Source organism: Vipera ursinii, assembly GCF_947247035.1.
Source record: "Vipera ursinii genome assembly, chromosome: 5".
Lineage (NCBI taxonomy): Eukaryota > Metazoa > Chordata > Lepidosauria > Squamata > Viperidae > Vipera > Vipera ursinii.
Genome location: NC_139518.1, coordinates 101064593 through 101083563, shown reverse-complemented (window position 1 = coordinate 101083563; position 18971 = coordinate 101064593). Strand labels below are relative to the sequence as shown.

General features: G+C 47.4%; 1 protein-coding gene across 3 annotated transcripts in view; it reads left to right on the top strand.

Moving 5' to 3' along the window:
- ADK (adenosine kinase) overlaps window positions 1-18971 on the top strand; it is a 146457-nt gene that overhangs the window by 4810 nt on the left and 122676 nt on the right. For 2 of the 3 annotated variants that reach the window (XM_083364252.1, XM_083364251.1), the window contains exons 2-3: window positions 6250-6324; window positions 16683-16736. In XM_083364252.1, coding sequence (XP_083220378.1) covers window positions 6250-6324; window positions 16683-16736 — 129 coding nt within the window. Of the gene's footprint in view, window positions 1-3412; window positions 3491-6249; window positions 6325-16682; window positions 16737-18971 lie in introns of those variants that run through there. The other variant, XM_083364253.1, reaches the window with a different exon arrangement.

The following is an 18971-nucleotide window of genomic DNA, read 5'->3' as shown; positions in this document are numbered from 1 at the left end:
TAGATTTTTTCATACTAGAGACCCATACAAATAGGTCTTTTTGCTTTCACTGCTGTAAAAGCTTAGGTGAAGAACTTTAATAAGGAAGATAAACATCCTGTGGATTTTTTGTGCAGGGAATTGCCTATGAATTGCATTAGAAGGCTTCAGAATTGTGAATGCAATAGCAGAGAGAAAAATGTCTCTGAAATAAGAGAGAGTTCTCTGTTAGGCAAGTGGCGTTAAACCTCAGTTTCATAGAGTCCTCCATGCTTAGTGGGCAGATTGTATGGAAACATTTGGTTTCTTGGCTGAGTTTTCATATTAAAAAAGGTAAAGGTTCCCCTGCACATGCGTGCTAGTCGTTTCCGACTCTAGGGGCCGGTGCTCATCTCCGTTTCAAAGCCGAAGAGCCAGCGCTTGTCTGAGGACGTCTCCGTGGTCATGTGGCCGGCATGACTAGGGTGCAAGGAGCAAATTGTGCGAAGTTTTAGGCTGATGGGCCGGACTCTTCTTGTTTGATGCGAAGCCAGCTGTTGTGGGCCGCAGAATGAGGAGCTTTGGGAGATGGCCGGGGCACAAGAAGGTCAGGAGCTTCCATGGATGGAGACGGAGGGAGGCTCTGCCAGGCCATGGGGTAGAGGCAGGTCCTTCTCCCTGCAGCCTGGCGGAGAGATGCAAGCGAGGGAGCAGGCACTTCCCGAAAGTGTGCGCTGATGGAAGCCTTGGCGATGGGGAGCGCAAGACGGAGGACGAAGCTCAGCAGCAACGTGCATTTCAAGGCTGGAAGCCTTCCGGCTTTTCTGCCGAGCCCCTGACGGATCTCGAAGACCCGGAAAAGCTGCTCGGGGGAGATGGTTGCACTTTTTAGCACCTTAAGAAAACGTACTCTTGGAAACTGACCTCTGCAACAATACGTGCGTGAGTGTGCGTTTCCGGAGCAAGCTGGATGCTGGCAAAGGGCAACGAGCTGTTGCCAGCGCTGCAGCTCTCCGTGGGATGAACTGGGCAGGACCGGTTCCTGTCCCCTTCGTGGAGGGAGGGAGGGTCCTTTGAAATCAGGCAAGCAGGGAACCCCTGCTTAATGCCCACCCTCTTAAGCCATGATGGCGCTGCCCAAGAGGTCCTGAGGATGGGCCCTTCTCTCTGGGGGCGTTGTAGTGTCCCCCGGCCACGTGATCACCATTTGCGACTTTCCTGCCAGCTTCTGACAAGCAAAATCAATTTATTTATTTATTTTATTTATTTTAATCCCATTTATATCCCGCCCATGTCCGAAGACTCAGGGCGGCTTACAATCTAAGAAGCACAAACCAATGTGCTTAGCAGTAGCCTTCATTCTATGTATACGCCTGCTTATTAGGGCTTTCGCCCCCCCCCCAAAGCGGCATTATTACAAAGTCAGCTTATTGCCCCCAACAATCTGGGTCCTCATGGGGAAGGTTGCCAAGTCAATGCAGCCGGAGGTGGCCAGTGGCGACCCTCGGACCCCAACGGGATGCCTTGGCCAAGCGGAAGTAATGTAAGTCGGAGCGGGCAGGTAACATCACATCTTACGACTGCATCGCTTACTGACTGGTTGCTGGTCCTAATTACAGTCGGTCGGGTGAGAGCTTATGGCTCTCCCTAATAGTTTTCTTCGTGTTTATGATAATCCCAAGCATTTACACCCCAAGAGTTTTGTAACCTCTGGAAACTAATGCAATCGCCAGCAGCGTTACTGAGGAGGGAGCATTGTAATTTTCTAGTTTGACTCTGATTTCTTTGACTGACTACATGCCATCAACCCCAGCGAGCTTTACAGCCTGACAGCACTGGTTTCCAGCGTGCTGACTTCATCCTGTTGGTCCTTTTCCTTCCAGCAGATTTTGTTACGCCTGCCGTGTGTGTGTGTGTGTTATTCTCGGAAATCTGCTATCCAAAGAGCATTTCCTATTTAGCTCAGGCTCTTAAGTGCAGATACCGGTGTGTGAGTTAGTGTCACATATCAAACCATGATTTAGTGAGCAATCCCCCCATTTGCTGGATCCTATATAACATCCTGGCCTAAGCCGGCAAACTCTATTAAGCATGTAGTGTGAACTGGTGTTTCTAGCCTAAATTTTCATTTTCTTAATGTACGAGGCCCTCAAATTAGGCGCCATGTAGGAAAAACATGCCGTGCTTTGCGCAAAGACTCGTCTCTGAAGGCTTCTAGGTTTTGTGTCTGAAGAGCTTGTTCCTCAAAAGCCAGAAACTTGTCAGGTTGAAGATTTTGTTCAGCCGGTCATCGGATCCCGTGGCATTATAGGCAACACACGGGCTCTTTTCTAGCAACCTGCCGTCTTGCTTAACCACCCTGTACTTAATAAACCAGGTCAGCCGAGTTCGCACGACATTAAGGCTTTAGGTCGTGGCTTTGCTTTCCACCTTGGTTCAGGTGCACCTCCTCCTAGGTTACCAACAAGGAAAAAACGTCAGAGCTTTAGTTTGGGCCAGCCACTGGGCTAGGCAATGCAGCCCTACCTGTTTGTGATCTGTAAAGCTCTGCTGAGTTTATTTGCCTGAAAGCAGCTAGGAAAACAGAAGGTCAGCAGCCCCCGGCGCCCTCGCCTGTTTCGCCGGCCTGGCTGGCTTTGTGCCGGTCACCAGGGCCCCTTGGCGGCTGGGCCTGGGGCGCTTCAGTGCCAGGACCCTCCCTGGCCCAGAGGGCTCCTGCACAAGGCAAAGAGCTGGCTGGCTAAAGCGGGTGGCTGCTCTCTCCGTGTGCGTCTGTGTGTGCGCGTGCCTGGCTGGGAGACATTTGCTAATTTGAAAATAGCCACAGCTAGCACAAGGAGTAACACTCAGGAACAGCTGCAGCCCAGAGACTGTCAGATAAAAGGCAAGGAGTCCAGCCTAGAAACGCAACCTGAGAAAGCGCCTCGGTCAAGACACCCCCCCTGACCCCCGTTTCCCTCCCCCAATAGCTCTCGCAAAGGGAGGGGGAAGCACATTCGGAAAGTAGAAGATGCCGCTAGGACCACGGTCGGGAGTGGGGCTTGGGTGGACCCGATTTGAGGACCCTTTTTACTGCGGTCACTGAGTGACTCTGGTGGGTGCAACAGCTGTCGCTGCGAGGACGGGTCGCGTCGTTTTTCTGAGGTTGTCCTAAACGCGCACTGTTGTTAACTGAGCGGTTGTACAGCGAGGACCGCCTGTGTGGATTTTGCAGTCAAACTAGCCTCGGCTTCGGTTTCCAGTCGGCTCTGCCGTGAAGGGTCGCGCTCACCTTGTGCACCTGCACGCGCTTCCCCTCCCTCCCTCCCGGCCGGAGGAGCATCCCCGGCGGGGCGAGGCGCGCGCCCGGCAGCCGGAGGAGGGAGCAGCTGGGGCCGGCGCGCGCGCCCCCGCGCGGCAAAGAGGGCCCGCCCGCCCGGTGCCAGCCAATGGCGGGGCGGGGGGGCGGGGCCGGGCCGCCCTGGCCGTGGGTTCGGTCCCCGGGAGCGGCAGGCGAGGGGCCGCCCGTCACTGCTGCCATGGCCGCGCTCAGGTAGGGGGGCGCCCCGGAGGGCAGGGGAGGGGAGGGAGGGGGCGCTCGGCCGGCCCCGGCTCAGGTGGCTGCCCTCCGCCTCCCGCGTGGCGCCCCTGCCCGCCCGGGGCTGCAGCCCGAGCCGCGCCGGCTCCCCGCTGCCCCTGCCGGGCTCCAAGCCCGGGCTGGGTCGGGCCCCGGTGCCTCGGCAGGAGGCGTCCCCGAGGGCGGAGCTTAGCCGGGGACGGAGGGGGCTTTGGGATCCCCGGTCCTGGGGAGCCAGCCGGGGCCTGGCGGGCTGGGCTCCTGGCTAGCCGGCGTGGCCCCATCGCTCTCCCGAGGGAGCCCTTCCCGAGGGAAGCAGCCCTCCGAGGCCCTCCTGGCCCTGGCTCTGGGCCACCAAAGCCCCTTCCTCGCCAGAGCCCCCAGGGACCCTCCCTCTCTTTCAAGCGGGGGGGCTTCGCTGGGACTGCACTGACACTGGATGTCTCGAAATAGTTTCTGTCTTTAACGTTCGGCTACAGTTGCCAGACTTTGGAAGTCAGATTTGCAACATAGTCCTGAAATAACGAGGTATTGCGCATATCCGACTAACCGATTATTTGCCGAGAGGTGGTCCAATACGTCCAGGGCAGTTTAGCTGAAATGACAGCAACTGGGTCTGGGAACTCTCTGAAGTATAAACCACATGAGCTTCGGGGCTGAACATTGATTTTCCGGTTTTCCGGGTTCATTTATTTCCAGGACTTCTATATCACTGTAGTCAAAGCCAGCTCCGTACCCAATCTGCGTAAATAAAGCTGAAATCTGCCAGTAATATTCTTGTCTTCCCAGAAGTCTCTCACATTTATTTAGGTAACGAGGAGTCTCAACTTTTTGAGAGCTGATTGCGGGCTTGAATTTTGGCACCCCTCAAGGCCAGAGTAAATTCTTCTGAAATTACTGGGGGGGAAAACCTGTGGCATAGTGTTTGCAAATGAACTCAGCCTTTTTATTCTCCAGTCTGGTGGAAAGTAAGTTTCACTGCAGCTCAGCCTACCTCTTGGAAATTTCTAGATCTTCAGATCTGGGTGGTAGGCCTGGTGGTGAGCTTACCTTGAAGGAGACACGTATGCCACGTGAATGTTTTTTAATAAACTTTGGACACTAGCTTACGACGTGGAAACCTCTAAAGAGTTACAGCTGTAATCATTTATTGTGATACCATTGATAATTTCTCTCATCATATTTGCCCGTAGTGAGTAAGATAAGTCAGACTTGTTCATTATCAACTTGCATCATCCCCTTTATAAAAAAATTAATCTTGGATATTTTTTAATTCACTTTTTTTTTTAAAAAAACCATTTTTCTTATTTTTTAAATTTTAAATTTTAAAATGTTATTTTTTTTATTTTAATTTTTTTACATTTTTAATGTCAGATAAAAAAAATGACTCAGGGCTTATTTGGCTGGTAAAATCCAGGGTTTGGTGTCTGAACAGGGCCTGCGTGACTTCCAAAAAGGTTGATTCAGTTGGAGAAAGAGACCTTTGGGTTCCATTTCAGACCTCTGAAAAAAGATTGTAGTCTTTTATTAACTGGAGCCAAAATAAGCCATTAAGAATGTTTGTTTCTCCCCCTCCACTTTTCAGCTCTTAATTTTAGTATTAATTTATAAGATAGACGAATCATAAAACGCATTCTATGCAGAAAGGCTAGCATGAAAATGTTGTTGCATCTGCTTCATCCTGATGGAAATAAATGGGTGGTCAGTGCAGACAGAGGCCGTAAGTGAATTCTGTCTAGCAAGAACAGTCAGCTCTACTTCTGCCAAATAAATAAATAAATACCAGAGAGAAAATCTGGAAAGCACGTGCTCTTATCCACGGCTCCTTTTAAAAACTTGTCGCTTTGGGGACCTATCACTATGCCGATAGGAATTTACTCAACATATCTATCTCAAGGCCAGAAAAAGCGAGTTTACAGGAATTGACCAACATGTTTGCTTTCCAGCAAACTGAGTGAGTTTAAATGTTCCTCGGGCATCTAAGGAGGGCAGCCAGTGCCCACAAACTTGCTTTTTTCCCCCCTTTTGGCTTTTTTTTAATATTTGGATTACAGATAAAGCCGCTTGAGCCATCTCCGTGACTTTTCAAGTGTACCTCTTGATAAAATAACATTTGAGGATTTCAAAAGCCACTTAGCTGCTGTGAACTCTGCACTGCCCGTGCTCTTTACGCAAACACACAAAAAGGCTTTAAAACAAAATCTCTGAAAGGTGTTGATTTCTCCTGGTTTGGGTCATTAATTATGCTGACTTCATGGGGGGGGGGAGAGAGAGAGAGAAAAGGTTTTTGCCGTCTCCAAATGGAGCAAGTTTATGCAGGCAGTCCTCGACTTAGAACGACAACTGAGCTCAAAATTCCTGTTGCTAAGTGAGACAGTTATTAAGTGAATTTTGCCCCATTGTATGACCTTTCCTGCCACAGTCGTGAAGAGAGTAACTGCAGTTGTTAGGTGAATCTGGCTTCCCCATTTACTTTGCTGGTCAGAGGGCCACAAAAGGGGGATCACGCGACCCTGGCGGATCGCGGCGACCATCGTAAATAAGAGTCGGTTGCCAAGCACCTGAATTTCGATCAGCTGACCCCGGGGGAGGGGGAATGCTGCCACAGGTGAAAGACGCTCCCAAGTCCCTGTTTTCAATGCCGCCGTAACTTCAAACAGTCACTAAGCGAACTGTGGCAAGTGCTGTTCAGTCTGTAAAATGAAGTAACTTGAAGAACTTTTTTTATCTTGCAGTGAAAATGTCCTCTTTGGAATGGGGAACCCCCTCCTCGACATCTGCGCTGTGGTGGACAAAGACTTCCTCGACAAGTAGGTCTTCCGCGTCTGAGCACTCCGGCTCCTTAAGGGCAGCCGTCCGGCCTGCACTCCTGCTAGACCAGGGGTAGGCCACCTCGGCTCTTTTAGGACTCCTGGACTTCAACTCCCAGAATTCCTGAGCCAGCCAAGCTGGGCGTTGAAGTCCATGAGTCGTAAAAGAGCCGAGGTTGCCTACCCCTGTGCTATACTCTCCCTCTCCTCGGGTGCTGGACCCGGCTGGCTTTATTGCAGCCCAGTAATGTATTAGGCGCTTGCAATTTTACTTGGATTTCTATTTATGTGCCATATGCTGATGCCACCCCAAACTATGACGCGATGGGCGTACACAATCGTGTAAGTCAAGGACGTGAGAGAGACTGGTCCAAAGCCACCCGGCCGGCTGGCTTCCGTGCCTCAGGCGGGATCAGGGACTGAAGTCTCCTTGGGACTGGCCTGAAGTTACCCAGTTGGCTTCCGTGCCTAAGACAGGATTAGAACTCACCGTCTCCTGGTTTCTAGCCTGGTGCCTTAACCACTAGACTAGGTGTCCCCAAACTGGGTAACCCTGCTGGCTGGGAGTTGAAATCCACAAATTTTAAAGTTGCTGAGTTTGGAGTCCCCTGCGCTGGACCAAGTCAGGATATAATGTCAGTCGTGCTGTACAATGGCACAGTTGGCGTCTTTCTTGTCTTTTGCACAACGACATCCTAGTGTGCATGTGATTGTCTTCTTGGCCAACCTCCAAGCGTTAATGGGCAGAGGGAGAGCGAGGCAGCTCTCACAGGTAAGACGCTCTCTGTGAACTTCTCTGGCCGTTCCTTGGCAGACAAAGCCGGTCGTCGTCTCCCTGGCTTCGTTTTTTGAGCATATAACTTAGCCCTAAAGCAGAGGTCTTCAAACTTGGCCCTTTTATGACTTGCGGACTTCAACTCCCAGAATTCCTCAGCCAGGCACAGGAATTCTGGAAGTTGAAGTCCACAAGTCTTAAAAGGGCCAAGTTTGAAGACCCCTGCCCTAAAGGTTTTGCTTCCCCCCCCCGCCTCCCTTTGCAGGTACTTATCAGTGTATACCTTTTGCCATGTAGAAAATGTAATTCTTAATCATGATTTGTTCTCTGTTTAAAAAAAACAACCTCCATTGGTTCCATTTTGATTCCAATATCATAAATATTCAATTTTTATATACATATATATATACATACATATACATATACATATACACATACACATACACACACACACACACACACACACACACACACACACACACACACACACACACACACACATATATATATATATATATATATATATATATATATATATATATATATATATATATATATATTGTGGAAAACACTCTCATCGTTTCCTTTTGCATATTTCCTGACATAAGTTAGAATTTTATTTTATGTTATTTTCCACGCTCAGTATTTTGGCCACTCCCAACGTATGTGAACTTTCAAATTAATCAGGACAGACGATTATTTCTTATTTCCAAATAACGGCAGATATTTATTATTTTTAGTTGTTGCTTCTTTTTCAGTGTTTCTAGATTTAAAGAGGACTTGGCTAAAATGATAATGAAGGGCAGTAGTACAATTTGCTTCAGTCACATATTCTCTGCTTTCTTGGTCTCTAGCTTTTCCTGCCCTCACCGGGCTGCATCTTGAAAGAAACAGGTCCTAAGGTGACATAGTGGCATGAAGTAGCTGGCCTAGATCTGTCTAAAATCCCACCCCTCTTGATTAAGGGGCTTTTTTTTAAAAGAAGGCTCTCCTGTCAGGAATGGGGGGAGATAATTTCCTTTTGCAAAACGAAACTGGCCCCTACCGTCCCTTCCGTTGTTTCCTCACTGGAGTCCCAGAGGTGCTTTTTCCAAAAGGCGGCTGGATTTTTTCTTTGAAAATGTTTCCCTTCTCGTCCAAGAAGCTTCTTCAGCCATTCGACTAGGATGGTAGAAGGCCTTCTGACTGGCACAGAGGGCTGGACTGGAAGACCTCCAAGGTCCCTTCCAGCCCTAGGATTCTGTGTTCTGTGAAGGGAGAGCTTCAAATACCAAAACTGGGATTTGTACCTCAGCAACATCCGCAGACTGCAAGGATCCCCGTTTCTCCCCTCAAACTGTGGGGCCGGCCCTTTTTAGGTTTCCAGAGTGGTCCACCCTCCGACCTCGGTGCGTTTCTTGAGGTAGATCAGCAGGCTGCCTGAGGGCTTCTCCTTTCACTTCTTGACAATTTAGGGTGAGGCTTTTACCTCAGCAACATCCGCAGACTGCAAGAATCCCCATTTCTCCCCTCAAACTGTGGGGCCAACCCTTTTTAGGTTTCCAGAGTGGTCCACCCTCCGACCTCGGTGCGTTTCGTGAGGAAGATCAGCAGGCTGCCTGAGGGCTTCTCCTTTCACTTCTTGACAATTCAGGGTGAGGCTTTTACCAGCAGAAACGAAACACCAAGACTTTGTGGTCTCTCTTCAGCCTGGAACCTTTGGCCTGATGCTTTAAATACATTTGTGGTTAGGGGAAAACCACGGAGGAGATGACAGGCCTCTCCGTCAGCCTTTCCTCAGAAGCAGGAGAACCACCCCCGCCCTTGTTTACTGCTTCCACTGCCCACTCCTTGCCCACAATGGGAAACTTGGACGGTGTTTTGAGACCCTTGAGTGAGAGGAGGAACCCGGTTCTTTGCCAGCGTGTGGGAGAATCGGTGGATGTGAGAAGAGGCGACCCAGGTCCAGATGTGGGGCTGTGACTGGGGAGGAAGCATTCCAGACTTGTCCTCGTGGACTCCTCGGTTCGCTCCAAGTCTGTCTGCAAATTAACCCTGATGGGGTTAATTTGCAGACAGAACTGCTAAGAACTGATGTTTTTACTCTTGGCCAGCGTGAAAAGACTCTTTCACACCACTCTGCGCTTCCTGAACCTGCCAGCCAGGGGAGGCCTGAGGGCCAAGCCGAGCAGTCCCAGGAGGGCGTCCAGGCTCCCTCCCAGGACCCTCAGGGAGGGCCTCTGCTGGCCTCTGTGATGCGCAAGCGACAACTCGAGACATCCGGGTAAACGAAGCGCCAGCTGTTCCCACCCGGAGGTGGTTGGCTGGATGGTGGGGCAAACGATGGCTTGGCCTCCCTCGTGGTGACGATCCGGCCTTGAAGGGTGAGGGTGCTTCTTGATGTTCTTCTGCCAGACGTCGGGCAGGCTTTCACTCTCGCATCCCTCCTCGTCCTTCTGTTGGGTTGGGAGGGCTGGAAGAGACCCAAAAGGGATGCCGTCACCGTCACACGGAGGCCCCTTGTGACTCGGGACGAGCTCCTTCTTCTTGCACTGCTGGCTTCACACAGCATCTCGGAAGGCCCCACTCCTGGCTGGCCAAACGGGGTGCAACGACCAGCAGCGCAAGCCATTCTTTCTTTCTGTATCCATCCTGGAAGAACCTTAGGTTGCCAGGCTGCCTGCAGCCGTCTGGAAAATTAGAGAAAGAATAATGGAAGAGCAGTTCAGCTTGCCTGAGCGGGGAACCGCCCTGCCTGACCGCCGGCCCTTTGGTTTTGTGTGTGCCAGCTATTGCGCGGTCCCTTCCTCAGATGCGTCAAGGACGCTATCATTCTAGATTTTAAGCTTCTAACCAATAAAGAATGACGCTTCTTCGTATTTTTTTTATGTATTGCTCCTCCTTATATAGCATTGAACGCTCTGGATGTTCAAAAAGTATTTTCTCCTGATTTTTTTCCTGCTAGTTAATGACAGCAATAAAGTTATTTGAATTTGGGGCTATCAACTATTCTCTTGCTTTTGTGCCAGCTGAATGTTTATTGCTGGCTTCTCCTTGGCAGAGGCAGCCCCGTCTTTAGCATTAATGTTATTAAATCTTTTTTTAGAAGGTTCCAATCCCATCGGTCGACGTGCGTGACTTGCTTTAGCTTGAAAGAGTAATGACTGGTGGAGCCTCGCTGAGTTAAAGCAAGGCTTCCGTGAGTCCAACCACACGGGAATTTTATGAGTATGAGCATGTCCCGAAGAATATTTTATTGCTCATTAGCCCAATCCTGTAAGTCGGCTCGGGCCAGTTGGCTCCCTGGCTGGGTGATGAATTGCTGGCTACATGTGTTCTCCTGCAACATTTAAATAGTGAAAAACTCTGCATTGTGCTTTTAAGACGTGGAAACTGCTTACATTTCTGTTATACATCCTGCAAAGTTAATCCCTCTTATTGCAAATTTAATTGTAAATGCCAAGTCCGCTTGTTTTACTGGTTTGCGGAGTGGAACTATGAAAATTTGCCAACTAAAAGAAATGCTGCTCTCTGATGTTAACCTTTATAGCAGGATTTTTGCTACACAGTTGTGTGTGTTTAATCCAGAAGGTTCCCTCTGTTCTGCTTCTCTCTTGCTGAATCAACCATTTGCACCACTCTGGGGTCTGTGAATGGGGGGGGGAGGTCCTTTGGGGATGGCTCACACTGAGGTTGGGCTTTCTGAGTGACGTTGGGTGGCCCCCGGGGGGGGGCTTCTCCTGCTGTTCTTGCTGCTTTTGAAGCTCTTTTATCTCAGGGAGAAGAACTTAGAACTTGCAATTCATTTTATTTTGTTTCTTCCTTCCTCTCCCCGCGGGAGGTCCCAAACCTTCCTGGCTCCTGGCAGCAGCGCAGGGGGTGGTTATACATGCACAACCCAGCTTATGTGCAGGGGCAAACAGAGTTTTGTGCACTTGCCTGCCACTTCTGTGGTCCGGTTTCCAACGGGCTGCAGACCGATACCGTTGCACAGCCCGGGAATTGGGGACCCCTGCCATTAATTGTCATTAATTGTTCATTTTCTCTTTTACTGTAACACAATTTTTAGATTGCTTACCTATCCTAGACATTAGATTGTTCAAAATCTTATTCACTTGTTGTAACGAATGAGCAGCCTGGATTATTTTTTCTTTCACACAGAAAAACAAATGTGGTACTTAGCCCTGTGGAGTTTGAGTTTTCAGCCTTAATCACCTGCACTGAGAGAGCCCCGCCCGGTCTTAGCTGTTAAGTGTGCTGTTTCACTGACCTCACAAATACTTAGGGTTGGACTAGAAGACCTCCAGGGTCCCTTCCAACTTTGTTATTCCATTGTGTTATTTGATGACTTAAGATTAACTTTTGAAACTTGCAAGACAAAGGGACAAAAAGTCTACTCTCTTACCTGGTTGCTTGGAAGCGATTCTTATCTACCAACTTCAAAGCTTTAAATACAGGTTTTTTACAAGGCCAGTCTCCAGTTAACGCCTGCTAGTAATCACAGCCCTTGCTGCTTTACATATATTTGTGGAGAATAGGGCTGTTTACCTCATTTAAACAACTGAGAAGCAGCCTGTGAAGGCAGGCCAGATGTGCCTTAGCTCAGGGGTCCCCAATTTAGATTTAGATTTTATTAGATTTATATACCGCCCTTTCCCGAAGGACTCAGGGCAGTTTACAGGGCATTTTAAAATCATATCAATATAAAATACAAAGTTAAAAGAGAATTAAAAGATTAAATTATCCCTGAAAATAAAACCCCAGTTAAAATTCTCAGCCTGGGTCAGAGAGATCAAATCAATCCCCGGTCTGTGGACCAGTACCGGGCCGCGGCATGCCAGCAACAAACAAGCAAAGCCCCCTCCGCAGGATGCAGGCAGCAGACACAACCACGCATCCTCCAGTCTGTGGAAGAACCTCTCTCCACGCAACCGGTTCCCGGTGCCCAAAAGGTCGGGGGCCTCTGCCTTAGCTGGCATCTTTCCCCTGGGCCGAGTTTCAAGGCCACCGAATGATTTCCATCCTTGCCTTGGATTCCTCAGCCTTGCATCCAATTGTGGCACGTTTCTCAGCTCCCCTCGACTCAAAGGAAAATAGAGTTCCTGAGTTTGGAGTTGGTTATCGTGAGTGAATGGTTCTTTCCCCACTGTTGCCTTTCTCCACCCCAAGACAGAGCAACCTGCTTGGCCCACCACGAACCTCCTGGCCTGGGGGCTCATCTGCTCAGGTTCCGCCCTCTCGAAGCCTCGGCTCTCCTCCAGCCGTCTAGCCTGCCGCCTCCACTCCAGCTTTGCTCACCTGTCTCAGCAGCAGACCTTTAGCGGGTCACGGACTTTGTGCGGGGGGACTTCAGCTCAGCTGCTCCAGTTGGCCAACCCATCGCTGACGCCCTTCTCTTCAAGCCAGAGTGCTTGAGGAGGCTGATGGCACCCCAGCTCTTTTGCAACAAATTGCAAAACACGATTTTGCAAGATAAAGAGTATAGTAAGGAAGACACGTCGTAATGGGTTTGAGCAAATGTACGTACATATACTGAAGAACGGCTGCAGGACTTGGGTCTGGCTAGTCTAAAGAAAAGAAGAAATAGGGGAGACATGATGGCAGTTTACCAGTATCTGAGGGGCTGCCAGAAGGCAGAGGGGGTGACGTTGTTCACCAGAGCACCAGACGGAAGGAGGAGAAACAACGGTTGGAAACTGACCAAAGAGAGAAGCAACCTGGAATTAAGGAGAAACTTCCTGACAGTGAGGACAATTAACCAGTGGAACAGCTTTGTCTTCAGAAATCGTGGGCACTTCAACACTGGAGGTTTTTAAGAAGAGACTGGACAGTCACCTCTCTGAGATGGTATAGGTCCTCCTGCTCGAGAAGGGGCTGGACTAGAAGACCTCCAAGATCCCTTCCAGCTCTATTCTATTCTATTCTATTCCTTGTACATCTCTGTCTGGGTTGCTCCTTGGAATTGTGGCAGGTTAAGCTGATATTAACTACCGATTATTTTCTGGCATTGATACTTGATTAATGTTTGATTATAAAATTTCGTACAATCTTAATTGGCCTGTTCCTTCTTTCAGTTCAGGATGTATTTCATCTTGAAGCTTGTGGTGAATATAATAAAATTATATTAGGGCTGCTTTGTATCTTTGCTCTGTAAACAGCTTTACTTCAGCAGGAAGATACACGGCATTCTGCTAGCTGCTCTGCTTTCCTAATAGGATACAAATCAACTGCAGGACAGGAATGAAAATAGGAAGCTGAGAATTGGATTAGGAAGGCCACAAAGAAGAGGGAGTCAAGCTATGCTCCAAAACCCCTGAAGGCAGGACAAGAAGCAGCGGATGGAAATTAATTAAGGAGAGAAGCAGCCTGGAACTAAGGAGAAACTTCCTGACAGTTAAAACAATTATCCAGTGGAACAGAAGTTGCCTTCAGAAGTTGTGGGTGCTCCATCACTGGAGGTTTTCAAGGAGAGACTGGACAGTCACTTTTCTGAAATAGCATAGGGCCTCCTGCTCGAGCAGGGGGATGGACTAGAAGATCTCCAAGGTCCCTTCCAGCTCTATTCTGATTGATTGAGGCTTGTTTTAGCTCTGGGAAGGAGGTGGGGGGGGGCTTTGGTTCTATCTGTCGGCTTTGTGATGTAAAGGGGATATCAAAAGCAACATTTTTATCTTAGGAGAGAAGCATTTATGTGTCCAAAGTGATTACAATGGAGTAAAAAAATTCAAATCGACTCTTTGTGACTGTAGACTCCTAAATTGAGCCGGGACAAAGAATACTTCAAAGATCCAGCAAATATTTCCTGAGTTTGTCACCCTAAACGCCTCGCCTCTGTCTGAAGTGGCTGTTTGTTTAACTGGCTTCCTTTGATATGAAAAAGTCTCCTGTAATTAGAGGGTCAGACTTTGTCGTTTGAGAAGGTCTGACTGGAGTTGGGGTGAGGAGCTGCGCTGACTAATTTCACTCCTTCATCTTAGGAAATTAAACAGAAAAACAAGTTGAAACAATTTTGGAATTAGTCGTAACAGAGACGCTCACATTAAAGAAATTAAGTTCTACCTGAGCAGCTGAGAAATTCTAGCTGTTTTCTTCCTGTTTGGCACTGTGGCCAGAAAATGCAGCTTTCACAGTCATTTGAATCGGGGAACTTCTGGGCAAGAGAGGCCAGGCTGAATAACACCTGTCCGTGAAGAGCGGAGACGGTGGGATTGGACGGGGCCTTTCCCGGTGACCGGGGTGTGTGTGTGTGTGTGTGTGTGTGTGTGTGTGTGTGTTTTGAATCCAAGTCTCAGTCTAGCAAAACCTGAACTAAAATTGGTACGTTGGATGCAGCTCGTGTCACTCGGAGGAACCCCAAGCCCGCTCTTGCTATTTGCATCTACTTAGGGTAATAATAGTAATAATAACACTCTTGTCTTGCTGCATATGGAATTACTCAACGTGGCCGATGACATAAACGCATACATAAAATGAAAATGATAGCAACAACAAAGTGAGGCTGATTAGAGTCAGCTTAACACTTTTAATACCTTGGCAGGTTTTTCCCTTCTCCTTTTTCTCCTCTTTGCCCTTTTCCTAAATGTAGAGCGTGCCGAGGTGGGTCTCTCCCGAGTAGACACCTCCTGGCTGGGAGGCTCCTTTCATGCTGGGAGGGCTGCACCCTTAGGCAGCCGAGGGGACCCTAACCCTCTTCACCCAGATTACCTGGGCAGGGTCATGCGAGGCGAGGGAGGGAGGGAGGGAGATTCCCGGGCAGCTGCGCAACGCCAGAGCAGAGCAGGTTCCCCGGCGGTGTGTGGACGGGGTCCACAGTGGGCCTCCTCCCACTGAAACCGAAAAGGCAGGATCAATCCTCCGGCTGATTGCTGAAGGCATCGGAGGTCTCAGCTCTGCAGCCATTAATCAGCTTTGACTTTCCTCGCTTTCTCAGTCACTTTTAATAATTTAAACCTATTATTTTGGTGTTACGTGCAAAAGCTCTTTCTGGAGCTTTTGTACTGCCCTGTGTTAATTGCAGCTTAAAATCTGGTCCAAATGCACCGTTAGGGTGAGGCTGCCAGACAGGAGAGATTATTTGGCTCAGATGTTTATCTGTACAATGAAGGGCTGAGTTATAAACAAGAACAAGATGGATGCCAGCGAAGGTCTTCCCTCTACCAAGTCGAGTCAATGCAGCGAGGCGGGAAGATCTGCATCTAACCGGAAGCTGCCTTTATAAATTATGCTGCCTAATGCAACGCTTAATTCCTCGCTGTTGTCCTAATAATGCAATAAAACTCTTTAAGTAGGTCCTGCAAAGCCGTACTAGCGCCAGATTACATTTGTCTCTTTAAACAGTATTTGTTGGGTCCAAATCTGACTTGATGCTCCTACGATCAATAGCCCAGTTCCTTAAAAGCGAGTCGTGGAGACAGTGAGAACAAAGAGATCTTACGATTGACACCCTGTATCAAACGAGCTACAAATTACCTGATTTTTGTGAAGCCAAATTTTTCTATCTATCTACTAGTATTTTTGTTCTGTGTGGATAAAAGATGTGGGACTCTCCTTAAGGTTAGAGCTTGGAAGGCTTATTCAAACCTATACACAAGAATCTGATAAACGGAAGTTCAACAACTGAATCGGTGCCAGATAAGTGGAATTCGGGAGGGTTTGGACCCGGAGCGCTTGTGGGAACGCAACGACTCGAAGCTGGTGACACCCTGAACTCAGCCACCCAGCTCTGCCTCCTCTTATCCTACAGATACAAAAACTTGAATCTGGAATTTATTTTTGCTGCCTTTCTCTTTGAGTAGTCCTGCAGGCAAAATAAGGGGAGGGCTATAGAGAAATGGTATCATGTTTCACCAAGTACTATATTAGATAGGAATAACCATTGCAGTTTCTCTCTCAAGAGAATATATATATATATATAAATAGTGACAGATAGTAAACATCTTTTTTTTTACTAAAATGACATTAAGAATCTATGTGATATGAATAAAGAACGGGAATCTGAATCTCTTAAAAATATTTCTCATTGCGTTCGGTGTGGCTTATTCCCAGGGAAGAAGGTGCAGAATTTCAACAGAAACACTATTATTATTATTATTATTATTATTATTATTATTATTATTATTATTATTATTATTGTTGTTGTTGTTGTTGTTGTTGTTATTGTTGTTATAGTTATTATTGTTATTAAAATTTATATGCCACCCTTCTCCCTAAGGCAGGGGTAGGCAACCTCGGCTCTTTTATGACTCATGGACTTCAACTCCCAGAATTCCTGAGTCAGCTATGCTGACTCAGGAATTCTGGGAGTTGAAGTCCATGAGTCATAAAAGAGCCGAGGTTGCCTATCCCTGCCCTAAGGACTCAGGGCGGCTACATACCAATCTATAGAAGAGAAAGTGGCACATGCTCTTATTTTCTTATTTTTTGTTTTGTTTACTATTTTAAAATAACTTGTTTAGGATCATAGATGTATCTAAATTATGTGGTAACGTATCAAATAAGAAAAGCAATGTTGACTAGCCTTCAAGATCTTACAGCAATATGGAAAACTGCTGCTTTGTTCATTTCTTTTCCATTAACTAGGTTTTTCCCCCCCTATATTTTTCAGATACGGGTTGAAACCAAATGACCAGATCTTGGCAGAGGAGAAACATAAAGAGCTGTAAGAAATTCAGTGTTACTTCTTTAAACCTGATTTTCTGCTCATTTAATAGAAAGTGTTTTGTTTTCACTGTTTACTTATAGTAGCTTTAATTTATTTTTCCTTAAAATTAGTGCAAACATGTTTGTATTAAAAATAATACAAATGTTTTCCTCCCTCCCTCCCTCCAAGCATTGGAAGCTACATTGGAGAGCTTCTAGAAATTTATTAAATGAATTTTGCCCCATTTTTACGACCTTCCTTGCCACAGTTGTTAAGTGAATCACTGCAGTTGTTAAGTTAGTAACATGGTCATTAAGTGAATCTGGCTTCCCCATTGACTTTGCTTGTCAGAGGGTGCCAAAAAAAGTGATCGCATGACCCTGGGAGACACTGCGACGGTCATAAAGGTGAACCGGCTGTCAAGCATCTGAACTTCGATCCCATGACCACGGGGATGCTGCAAAGGTCATAAGTGTGAAACACGGTCTTAAGTCACTTTTTTTTTTAGTGCCGTTGTAACTTCGAACGGACACGAAATGAACTGCTGTAAGGCAAGGACTCTCTGCATTGCAGACTATAGTTTTGTTCCTAAAGCTGACTCTCTCTCCAATTTCAGACCGGAAACTCTGTTGTTGCTGTAGTTGTGTCTGGTCGCACACATGTGAACGGGGCTGCTTGGCGGGTGACTTTTGGAATGAAACGTGCTCACCTGTCCCACGAGTCTGTTTCCAAAAAGAGAAGCAGCCCCCATGTTGCAGGGACTCGTTCTCCGCAGTTAAATGTTTATATAAATGAAATAATTGCCTTTTATCGCCTCTGAAATCTTGCTTTTGGTTACTTTGTTGTATGAATTACGCAGCACCGCTTAGCTTATGCCAGGGTCTATTACCCGTGGCAAATGGATGTAAGATTATTATCTCACGGTCAAACTGACATGTATAAACGGCAGAACGAAAGCAATTTCACAGTCAGCTTTTCTTTTAAACTCTTAGATGTTTCTTATTTTGAATGACAGCTTTGTCTCTTGAATTAAAAGCGTCCTCTTAAGATCTTTTTCTTTCTTTTACTTCCTAGCCCAATCTGCAGAGCAGGGATCTCAGGGTGGTCTCCAGTCCCAGCGTTAATTAGTCCCCTCCCTCTTCAGCTTTTCCCACATTCAAGTCCCCCCTCATAGAGATACAGGCCTCCCTGGTATCATGGCAAATGATGGGAAAGATCTCCAAACTGGGATTGGTCACCTCGCACAGAGGTGTTGAAAGCTGGTCAGAATGCAGGTTTTAATAATAATGACACAACACATTATTCATTGTTATATATTATAAATCACACTATCGCCAAAATGATTCCCTGAAAATTATCGCGTGCCAGTAATGTCACATTGTTATGTACACGATAGTAGTAGTAGAATTTGATAGAATCTCCTCTCAGGAACTATGCTGGCACCTTTAAAGTTCTGAAAACTTGTACAATATGGAAAAATATACTGAAAGTAATACAGTCTTCTAGATGGTCTACATTAAGTCTGTTCGTTTGGAGTGAAGCTAGAGGTGTCAGCCAAAGAATCCTCCCAGGACATCCATCCTCTAGGACAGGGGTCTGCAACCTTGACAATTTTAAGACTTGTGGACTTCAGCTCCCAGAATTCCTCAGCCAGCTGGGAGTTGAGGTCCACAGGTCTTAAAGTTGTCAAGGTTGCAGACCCCTGCTCTAGGGTAAGGGTGGGCGAATATGTCCCTTTTACGACCTGAGGACTTTAACTGACCACGGGAATTCTGGGAGTTGAAGTCTGCAGGTCGTAAAGGGGCCATAATTGCCCAGCCCTGCCCGGGGGGGGGGGTTCTCTCCACTGCTCCCCGGAGTGATTCAGACCAAGGGCATGTGTGGAGTAGATAAATCATTATCATAATCATTAAATGATCCCATCCCATTTTTGCATAGCTGCTGATGCATCAGAATGTCAAAATACTGATTAATCTGGATCTTGCTATCTTTCAGTGAGATGCATTTTATGATAATACTCCTTGAAGATGTTTTTTCACTGAAGGTCAGCCAAGCTTCCTCCCCCCCCCCGTCCCCCCCACCAAAAATGATGTGACTTCCTATTTAAAAATGGTTCTATATAAATGGATGAATGATGAATGGTCCATTTCAGCCCTGGGTGTTGTGGCCCTGATAACATCTCAAATGGAATCTTGCTTTCCTGCGATTTTCAAGTCAACATGAACAAACTAGTCCCCTCCTCTGAAAGGTTTT